This window comes from Mobula hypostoma, chromosome 10 (genome assembly GCF_963921235.1).
Source record: "Mobula hypostoma chromosome 10, sMobHyp1.1, whole genome shotgun sequence".
NCBI lineage: Eukaryota > Metazoa > Chordata > Chondrichthyes > Myliobatiformes > Myliobatidae > Mobula > Mobula hypostoma.
The window spans coordinates 1,781,991-1,802,863 of record NC_086106.1 but is presented as its reverse complement, the minus strand read 5'-3'; the positions used below and the strand labels follow the sequence as shown (position 1 = coordinate 1,802,863).

General features: G+C 42.1%; 1 protein-coding gene across 2 annotated transcripts in view; it reads right to left on the bottom strand.

The window, feature by feature from the left end:
- Positions 1-20,509, bottom strand: part of rnaset2l (ribonuclease T2, like) — a 70,291-nt gene extending 49,782 nt beyond the window's left edge. Inside the window, exons 1-5 of one of the 2 annotated variants that reach the window (XM_063061228.1) lie at positions 20,447-20,509; positions 14,889-14,995; positions 11,063-11,117; positions 7,902-7,966; positions 2,583-2,640 (exon numbers count right to left, since the gene is read on the bottom strand). In XM_063061228.1, coding sequence (XP_062917298.1) covers positions 2,583-2,640; positions 7,902-7,966; positions 11,063-11,117; positions 14,889-14,971 — 261 coding nt within the window. In that variant the 5' untranslated portion in view covers positions 14,972-14,995; positions 20,447-20,509. Of the gene's footprint in view, positions 1-2,582; positions 2,641-7,901; positions 7,967-11,062; positions 11,118-13,058; positions 13,188-14,888; positions 14,996-20,446 lie in introns of those variants that run through there. The other variant, XM_063061229.1, reaches the window with a different exon arrangement.
- Between the last annotated feature and the right edge of the window lie 364 nt (positions 20,510-20,873).

The window sequence follows — 20,873 nt, the reverse complement described above, 5'->3', positions numbered from 1 at the left end:
TGCGATACCACTCGCCAACTCTTTTCCATTAGATTGACGTTGTACTTTGGGGTCAGTCTGATGAAGGGAACAGCTCAGATTAGGTTGCAGTCAGTTCAATAATCATTGTCACCAGTGATGCAAACATCCGTGCAAACTTTTTCTCAGAGCATAACGTAATCTAACAGTACCAGTATCTGCACTTAGACCAATGCCCTAAGTCCTACAACCGTCTGTCTCTGAGGAGCAGAGTTTAGACTGAACACTCAGGTTGGTGTGGTCTTTCGTTCATCCTGGAATGGTTACTATTCTGTAAATTTATTGAATATGCCGGCAAGAAAATTAACCTTTGAACCTTTGATATTGAAGTCACCCCCGGGGTTTGATCAGCCTCTCTCTGAGTTGGGAGCCCAGTTTTCCAAGGTCAGAAGAGGAATCCTCAGCTCCCAAAGTCGGGTTGTCTGTGATGGTGACCAGAGCATCAGGGCGAACTGGAGGAAAATGAGACCTCCATATCCCAGGGTGGTTGATGCTAGGCTAACTCAGACCTGTTGTCATAGCTCACCCAGTAAAAACAGTGATGCTCTTTTGATTTGTTCTTTCTAAGGAAGCTGCTCCTATTGCCTTGTTCTTTGTGGAAGTCTGAGAGGAGATGACAAATTGATGCTGCAGAGTCACTGCCTGTCTCCAGGGGAGAGTGACCCAAGAACTCCTGAAATCTCCTGGAGGTCTGATTGCTGGCTTGCTGTGACGCTGTTAATGCTCAGTCACAGAAGGACACAGCACAAAAACAGGCTCTGTGGTCCTCTGAGTCAACTCTGACTGTTAAGTTCAAAGTAAACTTATCATCAAAATCCATACGCTTAGTGGCCACTTTCGAGATCCTGAAGCAAGGACTTGACCCAGAACATCGACAATGCCTATCCTCCCACAGATGCTGTACAGCATGTTGAGATCCTCCAGAAGATTTTATGTAGCTGCAGCCTCCAGCATCTGAAAATCTGTGTACCACTCACGCCAAGACCATCCATGGCTTCCAGACATAATCCCCTTTGTGATATGTAGACAAGTCTTAATCAGCAGTAGCTATAAAATTCATGTTTTTATTTTAGAAAGGACACACTGACATTGGAGAGGGTTCAGAGAAGATTCAGGAGAATGATTCCAGGAATGAAAGGGTTACCGTATGAGGAACATCTGGCAGCTGTTGGGCTGTATTCCCTGGAATTCAGGAGAATGAGGGGGGATCTCATAGAAACATTCCAAATGTTAAAAGGCCGGAACAGATTAGATATAGCAAAGTTATTTCCCATGGTAGGGGAGTCTGGTACAAGAGGGCATGACTTCAGGATTGAAGGATGTCCATTTAGAACAGAGATATGGAGAAATTAGTCAGAGGGTGGTAAATCTGTGGAATTTGTTGCCATGAGCGACTGTGGAGGCCAAGTCATTGGGTGTATTTAAGGCAGAGATGGATAGGCTCTTGATTAGCCAGGGCATCAAAGGGTATGGAGAGAAGGCAGGGGAGTGGGGATGACTGGAAGAATGAGACCAGCCCATGACTGAATGGCAGAGCAGACTCGATGGACCGAATGGCCTACTTCCACTCCTATATCTTATGGTCCTATGTTAGCCATTCCTGCGGTGAAGGGTGACTCAGTAGCATAGTGGTGAGCAACGACATGGTTTCAACTCCCGTGGCTGCCTGTAAGGAGTTTGTATGTTTTCCCCGTGAACACGTGGGTTTCCTCTGGGTGCTGCGGTTTCCTCCCACAGTCCAAAGATGTACCAGTTGGTACATTAATTGGCCATTATAAATTGTTCTGTGTTTAGGTTTGGACTAATTAGGGAATCGCCAGGCTGCGCGGCTCAAAGGCCCTGTTCCGCGGTGTATCTCAATAAGTAGGTAGAGACAGTAGACGGATAAATAAACAAACATGCTGCAATTAGCAATCCAGTTACCACTGGCAAATCATTAAAATCCTAGTGATGATCAGAAAGTATGATATGTGGTAGAATCATTACTAAATTTTTGGACCACTAAAAATGATTTTCAACCGATTAAAATATGGCTCACGTTTTCAAGCATCTACCAAATTAAGACCTCTAAATTCATAAAGCTCTAGGAAAGTAGGGTGGCTTAACAGTTCGTGTAATGCTATTACGTTGCCAGCGACCCTGGTTCAGTTCCCGCTTCTGTCTGTAAGGCGTGTGGACATTCTTCCCCTGACCATGTGGGTTTCCACCAGGTACTCCGCTTTCTTCCCACTGTCCAAAGGTGTACGGGTTAGTCGGTTAACTTGTCACATGAGTGTGATTGGGCCAAAGGGTCTGTTGCCATAATGTTTCTTTAAGTAAAATAAATGTATTTTCTATTCCATAATTAAATCAATTTGGAAGTTAGTATGAGCTGTCTCTATCTCTCTATCTCTTGTGGAGGTACACGTCCCTTTGATTCTATTTCCTATTTCTGGTTAACTGAGCGTTACCAAATATTATTATATAATTTCAATAATTAATTTTGTTTTCAGCAGCTCGCCATATTACATATACAAAATATTGCCATATACAAAATATCTATAGTGTTTTCTTTTTTTCCTTACATCAATGTCCTTCTTTGTCAAGTGCCAAGACTTATTGCAGCGTTCGCGCCCATTTGGCCTGAAATGAAATACAAATAACATTATTTGACTCTGACAGTTTAACAAACACAGTCTAACAATTGAGTTCTACCATTTAGTTCCATAGAATCCATTTAATCTGTCTAGGATCATTGGGGACCCAAGTCACCCCAACCACAATCTATTCCAGCTGCTACCATCTGGGAAATGATATCGCAGCATAAAAGCTAGGACCAACAGGTTCCAGGACAGCTTCTTCCACCAGGCCATCAGACTGATGAACTCACGCTGATTTGAGTGAATTTCTATGTTACATTGACTGTTCTATTTATTATAAATTATAATAAATTACTATTATTGCACATTTAGATGGAAACATAATGTTGAGATTTTTACTCCTCATGTATGTTAAGGATGTAAGAAATAGTCAATTCAATTCAATTAATACATCTAATCAAATTTTGTGTCCAGTTATGGTAGTTGACCATTCCAAGGAAAGTCAAAGAAAACTAATTGGTTATTAAGTTATTCTATCCAAATTAAAATGTTTTACATATTGTTTAAAAAATACAGCAACTTTTCTTCTGTTCTTTTTAAAATAAAAATTCAATGGATTCCAGTTAACTGGGACACATCAGGACCAGTACATTTTGACCCAATTAAGCGGCTGCCCCCATTTGCCAAAGTTTCATGGAAATAGTTAAAAAGGTGTAAAAAGGAGAAATTGAGTAACAAATTATGTATTTAAGTGAAATACAGAATAAATTAAAACACCACCATTGGTACAACAGTGCAATAAAACTGTGTATTAGTTCATAATAGTTATCAACAGAGGAATTCATCTGCGCTACATTCTTTTGACTGTAAATGAACAAAATCAGCACAGACACCTAGTGTAGTTGATGGACTCCCTTTATACAATACTATCAATTATTTCATCCTCTAAATCTTCATTTTCATTGTAACATTCAAGATGATTGTCGATACCTTCAAATTCTTCATAGTGCTTAACTTGTTGATGTAATGAAATAATTTCATTTCACCCCTGCCCATTTCTGTCATCTCCAAGCCTTGATGCGTGAAACAGTAGTGAGCAAAACAGTTCTGAATTGTCTTACTGCTTATTTCTTGCCAACATCAGTGACAAAAATCAGTGATTTTTGAACAGAAACACACGCAACTGATGTTATTTAAAAACTGTTCACTCAGAGCATGGTTTAACAAACGCACACATCTGATGCTAGTTAGAAATTGTTCAGCAACAGTCTCCTGCCCCAGTTAAGTGGCAGAGTCTCCCAAATTAACTAAGGGAATCCCAGCTATTTTCTGGATTAGTTTTTGTTCTTTATCAGTTGTCCCAAATAAGTGGCTGACCCAATTAACTTAAATGTTCCCAATGTATCTGTGTCTACCACCAGCCCTGGCAGGATATTACACACACCCACCATTCTGAGTGTAAAAAACCCTTCCTCTGACACACTCACTATACTTTCCTCCAATCAGCTTAAAATTATGCCCCCGGTACTTGGAGTAGTGTGCTCAATTCTGGTCGCCTCACTACAGGAAAGACGTGAAAACCACAGAAAAGGTGCAGAGGAGATTTACAAGGATGTTGCCTGGATTGGGGAGCATGCCTTGTGAGAATAGGCTGAGTGAACTTGGAGGTGTATAAGATAATGAGAGGCATTGATCATGTGGATAGTCAGAGGCTTTTTTCCCAGGTCTGAAATGGCTAGCACGAGAGGGCATAGGGGGCAAGGTGCTTGGAAGTAGGTACAGAGGAGATGTCGGGTAAGTTTTTTTACACAGAGACTGGTGAGTGTATGGAATGGGCTGCCGGTGGCGGAAACGATAGGGTCTTTAAAGAGACTCCTGAATGGATACATGGAGCTCAGAAAAATAGTGGGCTATGGGTAAGCCTAGGTAGTTCTAAGGTAAGGACATGTTCAGCACAGCTTTGTGGGCTGAAGGGCCTGTATTGTGCTGTAGGTTTTCTATGTTTCTATGGTATTCAACCATTTCTACTTTGGGAAAAAGTACCTAGCTGTCCACTCAATCTCATCTTGTACGCTTCAATCAAGTCACCTCTCTTACCCCTTTGCTCCAAAGAGAAAAGCCCCAATTCACTCAACCTATCCTCATAAGGCACGCTCTCTAATCCAGGCAGCATCCTGGTAAATCTCCTCTGCACCCTCTCTAAAGCTTCCACATCCTTCCTATAAACAGCCAACCAGAACTGAACACAATACACCAAGTCTGGTCCAACCAGAGCTTTATAGTGCTACAACATGACCTCACATCCCTTGAACTCAATCCCCCACCCACCCCAAGTAATAAAGGCTAACACACCATAAACCTTCTAATGAAATCTTCCCAACTTTATGAGGATTATTATTGATGACTAAAAGCACTAGATCCTTTTTCACTTTCATTGATGTCTATGACTTTCTTAACTCTTTGTTTCATACTGATTGTGGAAGGTATCATTTCATCAATCCCTTAAGGGAACTGGGAAGAAGTGTGGAAAAGCACCAGGAAAAGACAGGGAGAATCCGGCTGTCTTCCCCTCTTAATATTTTCCCTTATTTACACACAAGATGTGTATGAATGTGTGTCACTGGTAAGGTAAACATTGTAACAATTTTAGTGATATAGCAATTGATTCTGGAGAAGATGAATCTGAGTTATATACTGTATACATACTTTGATAATTAATGAACCTTTGAACCTTTGACCCATTGAAGTTCAGCCAGAACAGTGAATCAATAAAATGGACTTCAGTGTATGCTGGTCCCTTTGAGAAAGACTTCCTGGTCACACATCGGTTTAACGGGAGCAAAGAGGAATTGTCTGGATTCAGTTCCCTAATTTGGCTGTGAATTTTTATCAGGTTTATTTGCTTATTTATTGAGATACAGCGCGGAATTGGTCCTTCTGGCCCTTTGTGCTACGCGCCCCAGCAATTCCCCCAACTTAACACTAGCCTAATTATGGGACAATTTACAATCACCAAATAACCCACTAACCGATTTGTCTTTAGGCTGTGGGCGGAGACCGTACCACCTGGAGAAAGCTCACGCATTCCACAGGGAGGAAGCACCCATTCCTTAGCGGTTAAGGTAGAGCTTTACAACGGCAGCGTTTGGAATATCGGAGCTCAATTCCTGCCGTTGTCGGAAAGGAGTTTGTAAGTTCTCGCTGTGACTGTGTGAGCTTCCTCCGGGTGCTCCAGTTTCCTCGCAGATTCCAAAATCTCATCTATGTTGGTGCCAGAAGCGTGGGGACACTTGCGGACTGACCCCAGCGCGTCACAAACGACATATTTCACTCTATGTTGCAACGTTCATGTGACAAATATGGCTAATCTTTCTTTTCTTTCTTCATAGACATTATTTCTGGGACAAACTGGATGGACCAGTGTGTCATACTCAGTCTGTGACTTTCCTACATTCATGAGGGAAATGCAAGATTAGAACCTGCCTGGTTATCCCTAAATTTGCTGTGCAGTATATTAAGTTGAAGGTCAAGACAAGGTTAGAGTTAAATCGGGATTGTCAGGGGTTGCTGAGTGTCATGGTTTGAAGGGCTGACTCTGCACTGTATCTCTAAATAAATACTGTAAAGAAAGTGAAAGTTAATTGAAAGCATCAGTTTCATCCAGCTTCACAGTAACCACGGAAACCTTTCCATAATCCTGTTGCAGAACTGATTTAGATTGCACTGTATTCCCCCCCCCACCCCCGAAAAATAACCATACCATTGGAACAATGCTCATATATCCAAACTTACCAAATATGAAAAAGAATTCTATTAGTGAGTGATGTACTCTCAATGGCAATTTTATTGTGTACATCCTGTACATAAGAAAATACAAAATAGGAGCAGGAGTCGACCATCTGGCCTGTCAAGCCTGCTCCAACATTCAATAAGATCATGGCTGATCTGACCATGGACTCGTCTCCACCTACCTGCCTTTTCCCCATAGCTCTTAATTCCCCTACTATGCAAAAATATATCCAACCTTGTCTTAAGTATATTTACTAAGTAGCTTCCACTGCTTCATTGGGTAGAGAATTCCACAGACTCACCACTCTCTGGTCATAAATTCTATCCCTCTAGCAATGAAGGGCAACATTCCATTTGCCTGTTTGAGAGCCTGCTGCACCTGCAAACCAACCTTTCGTGATTCATGCACAATCACTTTCAAATATCTAATAAAGTGGCCTCTAAGTGTATGTTCGTGGTCTTCTGTTGCCGTAGCCAATCTGCTTCAAGGCTCAACATGGTCTGCATTCACAGATGTTCTTCTGCACACCATTGTTGTAACATGTGATTATTTGATTTCTTGTCACTTGAGCCAGTCTGGCCACTCTCTTCTGACCTCTCTCATTAACAAGGTGTTTTCACCCACAGAACTGCCGCTCACCAGATGCTTATCTCACCATTCTCTGTAAACTCTACAGACTGTTGTGTGTGAAAACTTCCTGGAACTCAGCAGTTTCTGAGACACTCAAACCACCCCATTTGACGCCAACAATCATTCCAGGGTCAGAGTTACTTAGATTACATTTCTTCCCCATTCTGATGTTTGGTCTGAACAACAACTGAACCTCTTGACCATGTCTGCGTGCTTTTATGCACTGAGTTGCTGCCACATGATTAGCAGATTAGGTATTTGCATTAATGAGCAAGTGTACCTCATGAAGAAGATGGAAGGGAGTTTGTCATTGAAACGTTGGTTATAATTGATACCTATACCCAGGCAGAAGCCAAGAAGAGTTTATTCGAAAATAGTATTGTTCAAAGGTTCAAACGTTCATTTATTAACAAGGCGTGTATCTATATATAACTCTGTAACACGTCTTCTCCAGATAGCCACAAAACAAAGAAAGAATGTGGAAGTCATTCAGAGAGAAACATTACACCCATGCCCCCACACACAAAAAAGAACAGCAACCTGATCATCAATCCCCAACCACAACCCCCCACACACACCACACACAAAATGGAACAGGAACATTGACTCCCAAAAAACAACTTCTCACCTGCACAAAAAACTAAAAGAACATCAACCCCCAGACGCCCTCCCTCACACAACAAAACAGAAAAGGAATGGGCGATAAAAAACACAGAATATAAAAAACCATGTTTGAAAATGTCTGCCAAAGATATTGTGAAAATATCTTTTGTATATTCTGCAGACTGCCTTCTGCAGCTGATACCTACAGGTTCCAGAGATATGATAACACTCTAGCCCAATACAGGCTGAATACAGACAGTTAATAAGTTCTTCTTAGTTACCAGAGTCCATGTATAGTCCAATCATTCACTTGATCTGGAATCTTGCAGCGTTTTTCTTGAAAACTCTAAAGAAACAGGAATAAGTTTTGTTTCAATTTTCCTTCAAATTTTTGTTGTTATATCGATGTTATCTGAACTGAATTGGTGGAATATCTGTGGAGTTCATTGCCACATTTGGCTGTGGAAGGTGCAGCACCTGCTTAGCACCCCCTCCCACCGACCTGACCCCCACCCCCCCATCAGGGTCATGTGAAGCCATGGGGGCAGGTGGTGGATGGTCGTATGAGCAGCCGGTGCAGAGCACAAGTCCTGGTTATGTGACCACTGATGCCAGGCAGACAGTCTCTGAAGAGGGTTGATAATGGCTGGGGGTGGGTCACCCGTCTTCTAAAGACACTGCCCAGAAGAAGGCAATGGCAAATCACTTCTGTAGAAAAATTTGCCAAGAACAATCATGGTCATGGAAAGACAATGATCGCCTGCATTGTACAACACAGCACCTAAAGAATGAACGATTTTGCATTTAAATTCACAACTATCTAGCACTCAGCTTACCTTTACTTTGCTCCCAATCTGCTGAAACATACAAGGTCGTAACACCGTAAAATGTAGGAGCAAATTTAGGCCATTCAGCCCATCGAGTCTGCTCTGCCATTCCATCATATCTGATTTATTATCCCTCCCAACTCTATTCTCCTGTCTTCTTCACATAACCTTTGACATCCTGATTAATCAAGAGCCTATCAACCTCTGCTTTAAATATACTCATTGACTTAGACCATAAGACAGTAAGATATAGGATCAGAATTAGTCCGCTCTGCCATTTCATCATGGCTGATCCAATTTTCCTCAGCCCCAATTTTCTGCCTTCTCCCTATATCCCTTCATGACCTGACCAATCAAGGATCTATCAACCTCCGCCTTAAATACACTTAAAGACTTGGCCTCCACAGTTGCCTGTGGCAAGTAATTCCACAGATTCACTGCTCCCTGGCTAAAGAAATTCCTCCTCTTCACCATTCTAAAAGGATGCCCCTCTATTCTAAGACGGTGTCCTCTGGTCTTAGACTCTCCCATCATAGGAAACATCCTCTCCACATCCACTCTATCAAGGCCTTTCACCATTCAAGAGGTTTCAATGAGGTCACCACTCATTCTTTAGAATTCTGGTGAATACAGGCCCAGAGCCATTACATGTTCTTCATATGACAAGCCACTCAATGCTGGACTCATTTTTGTGAACCTCCTTTGAACCCTCTACAGTTTCAGCATGTTCTTTCTAAAGGGCCCAGAATTGCTCACAATACTGTAAGTGAGGCCTCACCAGTGCTTTACAGACTCTCAACATTACACCTTTGCTTTTATACTCTAGTCCTCTTGAAATGAATTCTAACATTGCATTTGCCTTCCTCACCACCGACTCAGCCTTCAAATTGGTTTTTAGGGAATTCTGCACAAGGACTCCCAAGTCCCTTTGCACCTCAGTTTTTGTATTTTCTCTCCATTTAGAGAATAGTCAACTCTTCCATTCCTTCTACCAAAGTGTATGACCATACACTTCTCGACACTGTATCCCATCTGCCATTTCTTTGTCCATTCTCTTAATCTGTCTAAGTCCTTCTGTAGCCTGTCTACTTCCTCAAAACTACCTGCCCCTTCACCTACCTTCATATCATCTGCAAGCTTTGCAACAAAGTCATCAATTCCATCATCCAAATCATTCTTAGCCCCCACAGCTGGATGTTTTGCTCCAATTAAAGCTATTGCTGTCTTTCAGCTTCTTAGATTCCTATCATTTACCCTCATCTCTATTTCAAACTTCAAAGTTCAAAGCACGCTTTTCCTCAATCCGAAGTGATTGACGTAATTTGACAATCGAATGGTTTGAAACATTTGTTTTATCACATCTATTGTGTATTTAATACTTCAGTAATATTTGTGTAATCTTGTAAATGTAGTGCTTGATTGTGCAATTTTTGTTGTTCAGATAATTCATTATGTTTATGTGTAAAAAGGCAGGAGCTGCATACTTAATGATGGTAGCAAGCAACTCGTTTAAAGTAAACATGAAGCTAGACTCACACTTCAGACTCCTGTGTCTTCCTTTGAGTTAGTTTAATGTTTCGAAGTTACAAAACCATTGAGAAACTTATCGTCTTAACTACCCATCCTGTTTCCTCTACTTTCAGAGTTACTTCTTCCATGGTAGCCTAGCAGTTAGCTCGACACTATTACAGCTCGAGTCCAACTCCAGTGTCATCTGTAACGAGTCCGTATGTCCTACCCGTGGAATGCATGGGATTCCTCCGGGTGCTCCGATTTCCTCTCACAGTCCAAAGACGTACTGGTTAGTAGGTTAATTGATTTTTGTAAATTGTTCTGTGATTAGGCTAGGATTAAATGGGGGGGGTGGTTACGGGGCAGTGCGGCTCAAAGGGTCAGTACGGCCTGTTCCAAGCCACGGCACCATCTTTACAGCTTTCTCTGATCTACAGAGACAAACATTCTCTAATGTTGTCTGCTGATCACTGCATTTTTTAAACTTTCTGGTTTTGGACCTTGAAGTGCATTTTTCCTAGATTGTCTCGTCTACAAGATCCACCTCCTGTTACCCAGATCTCGTTCCAACCAGAAGGTTGATCACCATTCTACCTTTCCCGAGCAGTTATTTGAATTGTAGATGGCCACCTCTTCTTAGTTACCTCCACGTCGCACCCCTCCCAAAACATGTCCTCCCGACCAACAGACTACCATCAGAGAGGAGGTACAGGAGCTGGAAGACCCACACTCAATGATTCAGAAACAACTTCCTGCCATCTGCCATCAGATTTCTGAAAGATCCATCAACACTACCTTGATATTCTTCTCCTTTGCAATATCCTATAATAGTAGTTGTGCTGTACTGCTGCTCAAAGCAGCAAATGTTATGCCATATAAATCAGTGAGATAATAATTCCTCTCTCTCCTGTTTTGAACCATGTCTCTTGGCACCAGTACAATGCCTCCATCTAGTTTTGTATTGGATATGGAGTACCAACAAAATAACGGATATTGTTCCAACTAACAGTATCCCGAGACTCCTGAAGCTTGCAAAATCAACCATTTAAAGTTAGCTTTACAGAGAAAACTATTAGTGTAGCACTTAGTCACAAAATTCTTACCATGCAAAACGATCCTGGCCACAGTTGAGCAAATGTCAGGCATTTCCACTTGCAGCTTCAAAACAAAGTTCATAAAATGAAGAGATGTGAATTTCAGTTTTCCAAGAATAAAAATGTGAGCCTGAGCTTTTGCTGCCTCCGTGAGGACCACAACCTTGTTGTGATTTGGAGGCTTGCGTGCCTCAGTGACCCGGAGAGCGATGTTGGCTGGAGTCAGGGCCTTGTACTTTGGCTCTTGGTAGGGTCACCCATGCCAAACAGGTCAAAGGGTAGAGTGGCCCCCCAGTCCTCAAGCTCAGGGCTGACAACCCCGAATGGTCAAACAAAATTGCTACGGAAACAGCAGTGAAGAATCTTTCTACATCTGTGTGCGATGGTATGGACAAATAGAGATGGAGGACCTTCACTGCTGCCCGAAACACCAGTGGCTTAACAGGCAGTAAGTTAAGAGCCTTTGCGAGGTTTTCTCGTTGTAACTCTGATTGCAACCCATTGGAACTTCTCTGAAGGAGATGGGTGAAACGGGTCATTGTCTTCTTCAGTACTCGCATTCCCATTAGATCAGAAGAATGTGCAGAACTCTGGGGCTTGTCTTTTAAGTTTGATGATTGACTGTTGTGCATGGGGATTTTCACTAGAGATCCAATGGGAAACTATGACACTGTGCAAAAGTCTTAGACACATATAAATGGCAAGGGTGCCTGAAACTTTTGCACAGTACTGTAGTAATTTTATGTACTGCACTGTATTGCTGTGACAAAATAAAACAAATTTCATGACAGATGTGAGTGATGATAAACCTGATTCTGATATGGGTCTCTATTGTGGACTGAGAGTGGGAAGGGGACAGTGAGAGGGGAATCATAGTTGGGAAAAGGGGAAGGGAGAGGGGAGGGAGCGGGAAGCACCAGAGAGACATTCTGTAATGATCAATAAACCAATTGTTTGGAATCAAATAACTTTACCTGGTGTTGCAGGGCTGGATGTGTCTACCCTCACCTTAGTTACCCCTTCTCTGCCACTTGTCCCCCACCCCTCCCGCAGCACCTCCCCCACACCATTCCCAATATCCTTTGCTGCTGCCAGATTTACAAACTCGCTTTCTGTTCCATGTTCACAAATACAGTCCTGTGCTAAAGTCTTAGACACCCTATCTATATATAAGACCATAAGATACAGGAGCAGAATTAGGCCATTTGGCCCATCGAGTCTGATCCACCATTTCATCATGGCTGATCTATTTTCCTCTCAGTCCCAATCTCCTGCCTTCTCCCCGTATTCCGTCATGCCCTGACTAATCAAGAATCTATCAACTGCTTGTGGCAAAGAATTCCACAGACTCACCACTCTCTGGCCCAAGAAATTCCTCCTCGTCTCTGTTCTAAAAGGACACCTCTCTATCCTGAGACTGTGTCCCTGGTCTTAGACTTTCCCATCATTGGAAACATCCTCTTCACATCCACACTATTGTGGCCTATCACGATTCGATAGGTTTCAGTGACTTCATCTTCATTCTTCTGAATTCTCATGAATATAGGCCCAGAGCCATCAAACACTCTTCATATGACAAGCTATTTAATCCAGGAATTATTTTCATCAACCTCCTTTGAATCCTCCTCAGTGTCAGCACATACTTTCTCAGATAAGGGACCCAAAACTGCTCACAACACTCCAAGTGAGGCCTCACCAGTGCTTTATAAAGTCTCAATATTACATCCTTGCTTTTATATCCTAGTCCTCTTGAAATTAATGCTAACATTGCATTTGCCTTCCTCATCACTGACTCAACCTGCAAATCAACCTTTAGGGAGTCCTGCACAAGAACTCCCAAGTACATTTCCACCTCAGATTTTTGTATTTTCTCTCCGCTTAGTATATGACCTTACACTTCCAGACACTGTATTCCATCTGCTATTTCTTTGCCCATTCTCCTCATCTGTCTAAGTAACTTCTGTAGCCTCTCTATTATCTCAAAACTAGCTGCCCCTCCACCTACCTTTGTATCATCTGCCAACCTTGCATCAAAGCCATCGATTCCTCATCCAAATCATTGACATATCACGTAACAAGAACTGGTCCCAGCACTCCTGTGAAATACCACTAGTCACTGGCAGCCAACCTGAAAAGGCTCCCTTTATTCCCACTCTTTGTCTCCTATCTCCAATCAGTCACTGCTTTATCTTTCCTGTAAAGGCATAGGCTTGTAGCTTGTGTCTCTTGTGTGGCACCTCGTCATAGGCCCTCTGAAAATCAAAGTACACAACCAATTCTCTTTCATCTATCCTGATTGTTGTTTCTTCAAAGAATTCCAACAGGTTTGTCAGGTTTTGAAAAATGCAAACATGAGGAAATCTACAGATGCTGGAAATTCAAGCAACACACAACAAAGTTGCTGGTGAACGCAGCAGGCCAGGCAGCATCTCTAGGAAGAGGTACAGTTGACGTTTCGGGCCATGACTTTGTCCTGATGAAGGGTCTCGGCCTGAAACGTCGACTGTACCTCTTCCTAGAGATGCTGCCTGGCCTGCTGCGTTCGCCAGCAACTTTGTTGTGTGAGGTTTGTCAGGTAAAGCTTTGCCCTTAGAAAATAAATGTGGCAAGACTTTTGCACAGTACTGACTGCGTTGTGCATGTGATACTGAACTGCTCCCCATAGATGCTGCCAGACCTGCTCAGTTCATCCAGCAATTTGTGTGTGTGCTTCAACATTATCAGTAGCTACAGATTCTACTTTAGTTTTGTCTAGTTAGTTAATGACCAGTTTGTTAAAGAGCTCAGGGTGGGGATTGGGAAAACGCAGTAAAACTTCGTTCCTCTCATGTGTTCAGAACCTTGGTGAAGGATTGACTTTTTTGTTGACTTTTGGTTATTCCAATCAGTACTCCAGTTTTTAAAATGTGCACTTTTTTAAGTGTTATGCATTACAGGAGTGTAATAAGGGAATATGGTGTTTCTGGCTGCTCCATTTTCTATTGCTATTTTGGGTGATTTTGATCGAGACGGTCTGAGATAATGAACTGAGCTGAACTGAATATGCCTGGACTTGTTTAACTTTGTGTGTTTATATTAATATTTCTTTGTTCTCATTTGCACAATTAGCTTTCTTTGTGCGGGTGGGTTGATATTTTTCTTTTAATGGGTTCCATGGTGTTTCTTTGCTCTGAGACTGTCTGTGGGGAGATGAGTTTTTAGGTTTGTACATTTTGAATCTTTGAGCATAGTAGATAAGGCCCTTGTGAGTTTAAAGGAAGCTTTGGAAAACAAAACCAACTGAGTTTCAAAGGAAACAGAGCCTTAGTGGGTTTAAGAAAGAGTGACAAACAGAATGAATGGGTTTCAAAAGTTGCAAGAAACAGGGCCCTGGTGAACTTAAAGAGAGTATGAAGACTAGGCCTTTGGTTGAAAGGGAATCCAGTGAGCCAGACATGGGGGTTCTGAACAATCAAATGGTGGGTTATCAGACTTTTATTATAAAACAAGCATGGAAAGTACTTCCTATAGGTGTGCATGGTCGCCTATCAGATTCCTTCCTCTCCAGCCCTTTACTTTTCCCACCCACCTGGCTTTACCTATCACCTTCTAACTTGTCCTTTCCCCCCCCCACCTTTTTATTCTGATGTTTCCCCCTTCCTTTCCGGTGCTCGCAACAGAAGCTGCCCGACCTGCGGACTTCCTCCAGCTTTTGTGTGCACAGCTGTTCGCTTTCTGGATACAAGGTGAAAGATTACTTTGTAAGAGAGAGGCATTGAAGTAGAGGATTCAGTAATATTTTTAGGAACTAAATCTATAGTGTCAGCTTCAGCGGAGAGTAGTGTACCAAACCTACCTGTCGTAGAAATCAGTCCGTATTTCTGTGGTATCTATCAGACCACAAAGCACAGCCAGACATATCACAGTGTACAAGGACATGACTGAAACAAATTCTCTGTTTCCCTGTGAAAAGACAGAACACGTCATTGAATTATACCTTGTGAATTGTTTGTGAGATTTGCTAAATCTTGGTTGAAAAATTAACAATTATTAGTTTTAAAATAACATATATATTATGCCATGACAAGAGGGCATACAGGAGTGAGATATGCCAACTAGTGGAGTGGTGCCGCAGCAACAACCTGGCACTCAACGTCAGTAAGATGAAAGAACTGATTGTGAACTTCAGGAAGGGTAAGACGAAGGAACACATACCAATCCTCATAGAGTGATCAGAAGTGGAAAGAGTGGGCAGCTTCAAGTTCCTGGGTGTCAAGATCTCTGTGGATCTAACCTGGTCCCAACATATTGATGTAGTTACAAAGAAGGCAAGACAGTGGCTATACTTTATTAGGAGTTTGAAGAGATTTGGTGTGTCAACAAATACACTCAAAAACTTCTATATATGTACCATGGAGAGCATTCTGACAGGCTGCATCACTGTCTGGTATGGAGGGGCTACTGCACAGGACCGAAAGAAGCTGCAGAAGGTTGTAAGTTTAGTCAGCTCCATCTTGGGTACTAGCCTACAAAGTACCCAGGACATCTTCAGGGAGCGGTGTCTCAGAAAGGCAGCGTCCATTATTAAGGACCTCCAGCACCCACGGCATGCCCTTTTCTCACTGTTACCATCAGGAGGTACAGAAACCTAAAGGCACATACTCAGTGATTCAGGAACAGCTTCTTCCCCTCTGCCATCTAATTCCTAAATGGACATTGAATCTTTGGACACCACCTCACTTTTTTTTAAATATACAGTATTTCTGTTTTTGCATGTTTTTTAAAAAATCTATTCAATATACGCAATTCATTTACTTGTTTATTTCTTAGTATTATTATTTTTATTTTATTTATTATTTTTCTCTCTCTGCTATATTATGTATTGCATTGAACTGCTGCTGCTAAGTTAACAAATTTCACGTCACATGCCAGTGATAATAAACCTGATTCTGATTCATTGCATATTTCCCGGCTGTTTTCTGGCCTCCCAATCTTTTTGAGTTATTGATGAAGTTTCACATGTTTTTTTTTTCCACAGAGTGTGAGGATTTAATTCCTCTTTTTCCTTTTTGACCTTCTTCTCGCTCACTCATGATCCAGTCTTTCTCCATATCTTCTGTTTCTAGTTGGCTTGCAATTCGCCCGCCATTGCACCTCAGCCTTTAAGTTGCATCTTTCAAAGGTACCATGCTGCCACTCTGTTTTCCTGTCCGACATTTATAAAGTACTGGCGAGGCTTCACTTCGAATATTGTGAGCATTTTTGGGCCCCTTATTTCAGAAGGGATGTGCTGACATCGGAGAGGGTTCAAAGGAGGTTCACAAAAATGATTCTGGGATAGAAAGGCTTGTCATATGAATAATATTTGATGGCTCTGGACTTCCACTCACTGAAATTCAGAAGAATGAGGGGTGACCTATTGAGTGGTGAAAGTCCTTGATAGAGTAGCTGTGAAGAGGATGTTCCCTATGGTGGGGGAGTCTAAGACTAGAGGACACAGCCTCAGAATAGAGGGGTGGCTTTTAGAATGGAGATAAGGATGAATTTCTTTAGTCAGAGAGTTGTGAATCTGTGGAATTTGTTGCCATGGGTGGCTCTGGAGACCAAGTCTTTATGTCAGGAAATGTCTAGCCATACACTTTGGTGGAAGAAATGAAAGGGTTGACTATTTTCTAAATGGTGAGAAAATACAAACATCTGAGGTACAAAGGGTGTGGGGAGTCCTTGTGCAGGATTCCCTAAAGGTTAATTTGTAGTTGAGTCGGTGGTGAGGAAGGTAAATGCAATGTTGACATTTATTTCAAAACGACTAGAATATAGGAGCAAAGATGTAATGTTGAGACTTTATATAGCACTGGTGAGGCCTCACTTGGAGTATTGTGAGCAGTTTTAGGCCCCTTAGCTTAGAAAGGATGTGCTGAAACTGGAGAGGGTTCTAAAGAGGTTCACAAAAAGATTTCAGGATTGAATGGCTTGTCATATGAAGTGTTTGATGGCTCTGGGCCTGTATTCACCAGAATTCTAAAGAATGAGGGGTGACCTCATCGAAACCTCTTGACTGGTGAAATGCCTTGATAGAGTGGATGTGGAGAGGATGTTTCCGAGGATGGGAGAGTCTAAGACCAGAGGACACAGACTCAGAAAAGGGGGGCATCCTTTTAGAATGGTGAAAAGAAGGAATTTCTTTAGCCAGAGAGTGGTGAATCTGTGGAATTCATTGCCAGGGGCAGCTGTGGAGAGCAAGCCTTTAGGCATATTTAATGCAGACATTGTCAGATTCTTGGCTGGTCAGAGTATGAAAAGAGGAGGGGAGAAGGCAGGAGTGGGGCTGAGAGGAAAATTGGGTCAGCCCTGATGAGATGACGGAGCAGACTCGATGGGCCAAATGGCCTAATTCTGCTCCTATATCTTATGGTCTTATCCTTTGTACATTTACTCTGCCCTGTTAGAACTTTGTTGAATCAAATGTCATCTCACCCCATTCTTCCACACTCTGATGGATATAAATTTCTCCTCAAACATCAGGCCCACCATCTCATGAAATGACTGGAGCTGTGACAGAAGACAATGAACTCACACCAGTCAGTCTATTTTACTCTACAGTGCACTTCTGCATCCACTGGTGACAGCATGCATGTCATTTGAAGGGGATTTGACCCCCTTTTGTTGACAGAAGAGCTTTAAAGATAAATGCACTTTAAAACCAATTGGCCACAGTTAATTCCCTTGGACAGAGGCAGGCTGAAGAGTCTTGGCCTGAAACGTCAATTGTACCTCTTCCTAGAGATGCTGCCTGGCCTGCTGCGTTCACTAGCAACTTTGATGTGTGGTGAAAGCAGAGTGTTAGGTCCTGATGTCAGATCCAGCTTTTATGGATTGAAGAATGGCCTTGCGTCTCAGAAGAGATTGACTCCAGGAGCATGGCGCCCCTGTGATTTGATCATACATGCTTCCTGCTCCAAGTTCATGGACAAAACCTTGTGGTTTCAGAGTACTTTACCTTTCCCACATAGTTCAGTGAAACAAGCTCATGTTCAGTCGGTGTCACTTGGATGCATGGTGAGAACCACAGGCTTTTCTTTTTCATCAACAACAAGTTTGAGAGATGGAGAGGGTCAGCAGTTGTAAATTCTTCAGTGCTATCATTTCAGGGGACCTGTCCTGGGCCCTGCATGTAGTGCAATTACTGAGAAAGCACAGCAGCACCTCTACTTCCTTAGGAGTTTGCTAAGATTTGGCATAACATCGAAACCTTTGAAAAACTTTTATAGATGCGTAATGGAGAGTATATTGACTGGCTGCATCACAGCCTGGTATGGAAACACCAATGCCCTTGAATAGAAAATCCTACAAAGTACTGGATATGGCCCAGTCTATTGCCGGTAAAGCCCTCCCCACCATTGAGCACAGCTACATGGAGCACTGACGCAGGAAAACAGCATTCGTCATCAGGGACCCCCATCATCCAGGCCATGCTTTCTTCTCTTTGCTGCTATCTGGGGCAGCAGGCTGAGGGTAGCAGACACCAACAGAATCAACAAACTCATTCGTCAGGCCAGTGATGTTGTGGGGATGGAACTGGACTCTCTGACGGTGGTGTCTGAAAAGAGGATGCTGTCCAAGTTGCATGCCATCTTGGTCAATGTCTCCCATCCACTACATAATGTACTGGTTGGGCACAGGAGTACATTCAGCCAGAGACTCATTCCTCCGAGATGCAACACAGAGCGTCATAGGAAGTCATTCCTGCCTGTGGCCATCAAACTTTACAACTCCTCCCTTGGAGGGTCAGACACCCTGAGCCAATAGGCTGGTCCTGGACTTATTTTATAATTTACTGGCATAATTTACATATTACTATTTAACTATTTATGGTTCTATTACTATTTAATTATTTATGGTGCAACTGTAACGAAAACCAGTTTCCCCGGGGATCAATAAAGTATGACTATGACTATGAAGAAGGTAAAAGAGCCTCAGGACTCACACCACCAGGTTCCGCAACAGTTACTACCCCTCAAACATCAGATTCTTGAACCAACCTCACTTGCCCCATCATTGAAATGTTCCCATAAACTATGGGAATTTGTTATTATTATTTTTTTCTTTTCATTTTTGCAGTTTGTTGTCTTTTGCACACTGGTTGTCTGCCCTGTTGGTATAGTCCTTCTCTGATTCCGTTTTAGTTACTGGATTTATTGAGTGTACCAAGAAAATAAATCTCTGGCTTGTAGATGGTGGCATATACGTACTTTGATAATAAATTTGTTTTTAACTTTGGAGTTTATGTCGGATGAAAATAGAAAATATCATTTCTTCAAACTGGATGATATGCAAAGTTTACTCAATCATATTTAATCAATTTTTTAAGGCTTTTATGCACGTAATCATTTCCAAGCATCAAAGCCTTTGCACAGGCACAGTCTGAGGAATTAAAAGTAGTAAAAGATGTAAAGAATTATACACTGGGGTAAATTCATTCTGTGATACTTTTTAATATAAATTAAAACCCCACAGTTCAAAATGAATTAGTCCCAGATGCAATCTGTAATTCATAAGTACTAGCAATAAATGTTCCCTTTTGTACACAGATTTATTAGTGTCTGCAACTCTGTTACATAATTCTTTTAAAGCGTGATTATCCACTACTTTTTGATTTTAATTAAGTGATTAACTCACCTTTCCATTTGGGGGAGTAAACACGTATTGCCCTTGCCTCTCGAGCTCTGTTTTATTAATTATAGAATTCATAATATCATAGGGACGACATCTACAATTTCCTGAAACAAGTATCTGAATAGCTGGGGTCCCTGCAGAGGGCATTCATTTGCAAAAAATTAGCTTTGTAGATTAAATGCACCTTGTTACTGATTAAATGTCTCTGTTAAGTAAACCTCCTCCAAGTGGATCACCAGCTTGTTCTTGGGTTTGAAGGTTTGCGTGCCTCAATGAGCCAGAGAGCTATGTTGGCTGGGTCAGGGCTTTATGCTTTGGCTCTTGGTAGGGTCACCCATGCCAAATAGGTCAAAGGGTGGAGGCCAGACTAAGAATGGTCCACTGGTCCTCCAGGTTCGGGGATTCAGCTCAGGGCTAACAACCCTGACTGGTAAAACAAAATTGTTACAGAGACAGCAATGAAGGATCGTTCTACATCTGTATGCGACGGTAATCCTGAAGCCACCTGGGACTTGCATGAGTGACAGTAGTGAAAACCGAAGGATGCTACTAACACGATGAAAGAAGCCTTGAACACCATCAGAGATGGAGGATCATCATTACTGCCCTAGACATCAGTGGCATAACGGGCAGTAAGTTAAGTAAACCAAGTGTATAATACAGATGGGGATGTTCAGGAAAGGACAAAATCAAAATGTCAACCACACAAATCACACCAAACACAACAAGGCCACTTACCAATTATTTTCTGATTGCAGCTGCCTTGACAAGCTCTTCAGTGAGTCACTTAAGATTATCAATATGTTTCGAACTACTGATGGTTTAAAAATGAACAGTAACCCGAAAGAGGAAGTTGTCTATTTTGGTATGAGTGCTGGAGTATGACAGCAGAACAGAAAGTAAGTTTGCAGAACCTTCCTCAATAGATTAGCCATCTCAGCTAAAGTTCACAGTTAACGGACTTCTATTTCTAGAAAGAATGGGCCTTCTGCTTCAATGATCTACTCCAAGTCTCAGCTTTCTTGTCTTTTATTCATCTCAATCTACCTGTGCAATAAGCAGCACATTTTGATTGACTTGAATGATAGGCATCCGTTAGTCTCATGAGACCATGGATTTGCGCCTTGGAAAGTTTCCAGAGCGCAGGCCTGGGCAAGGTTGTATG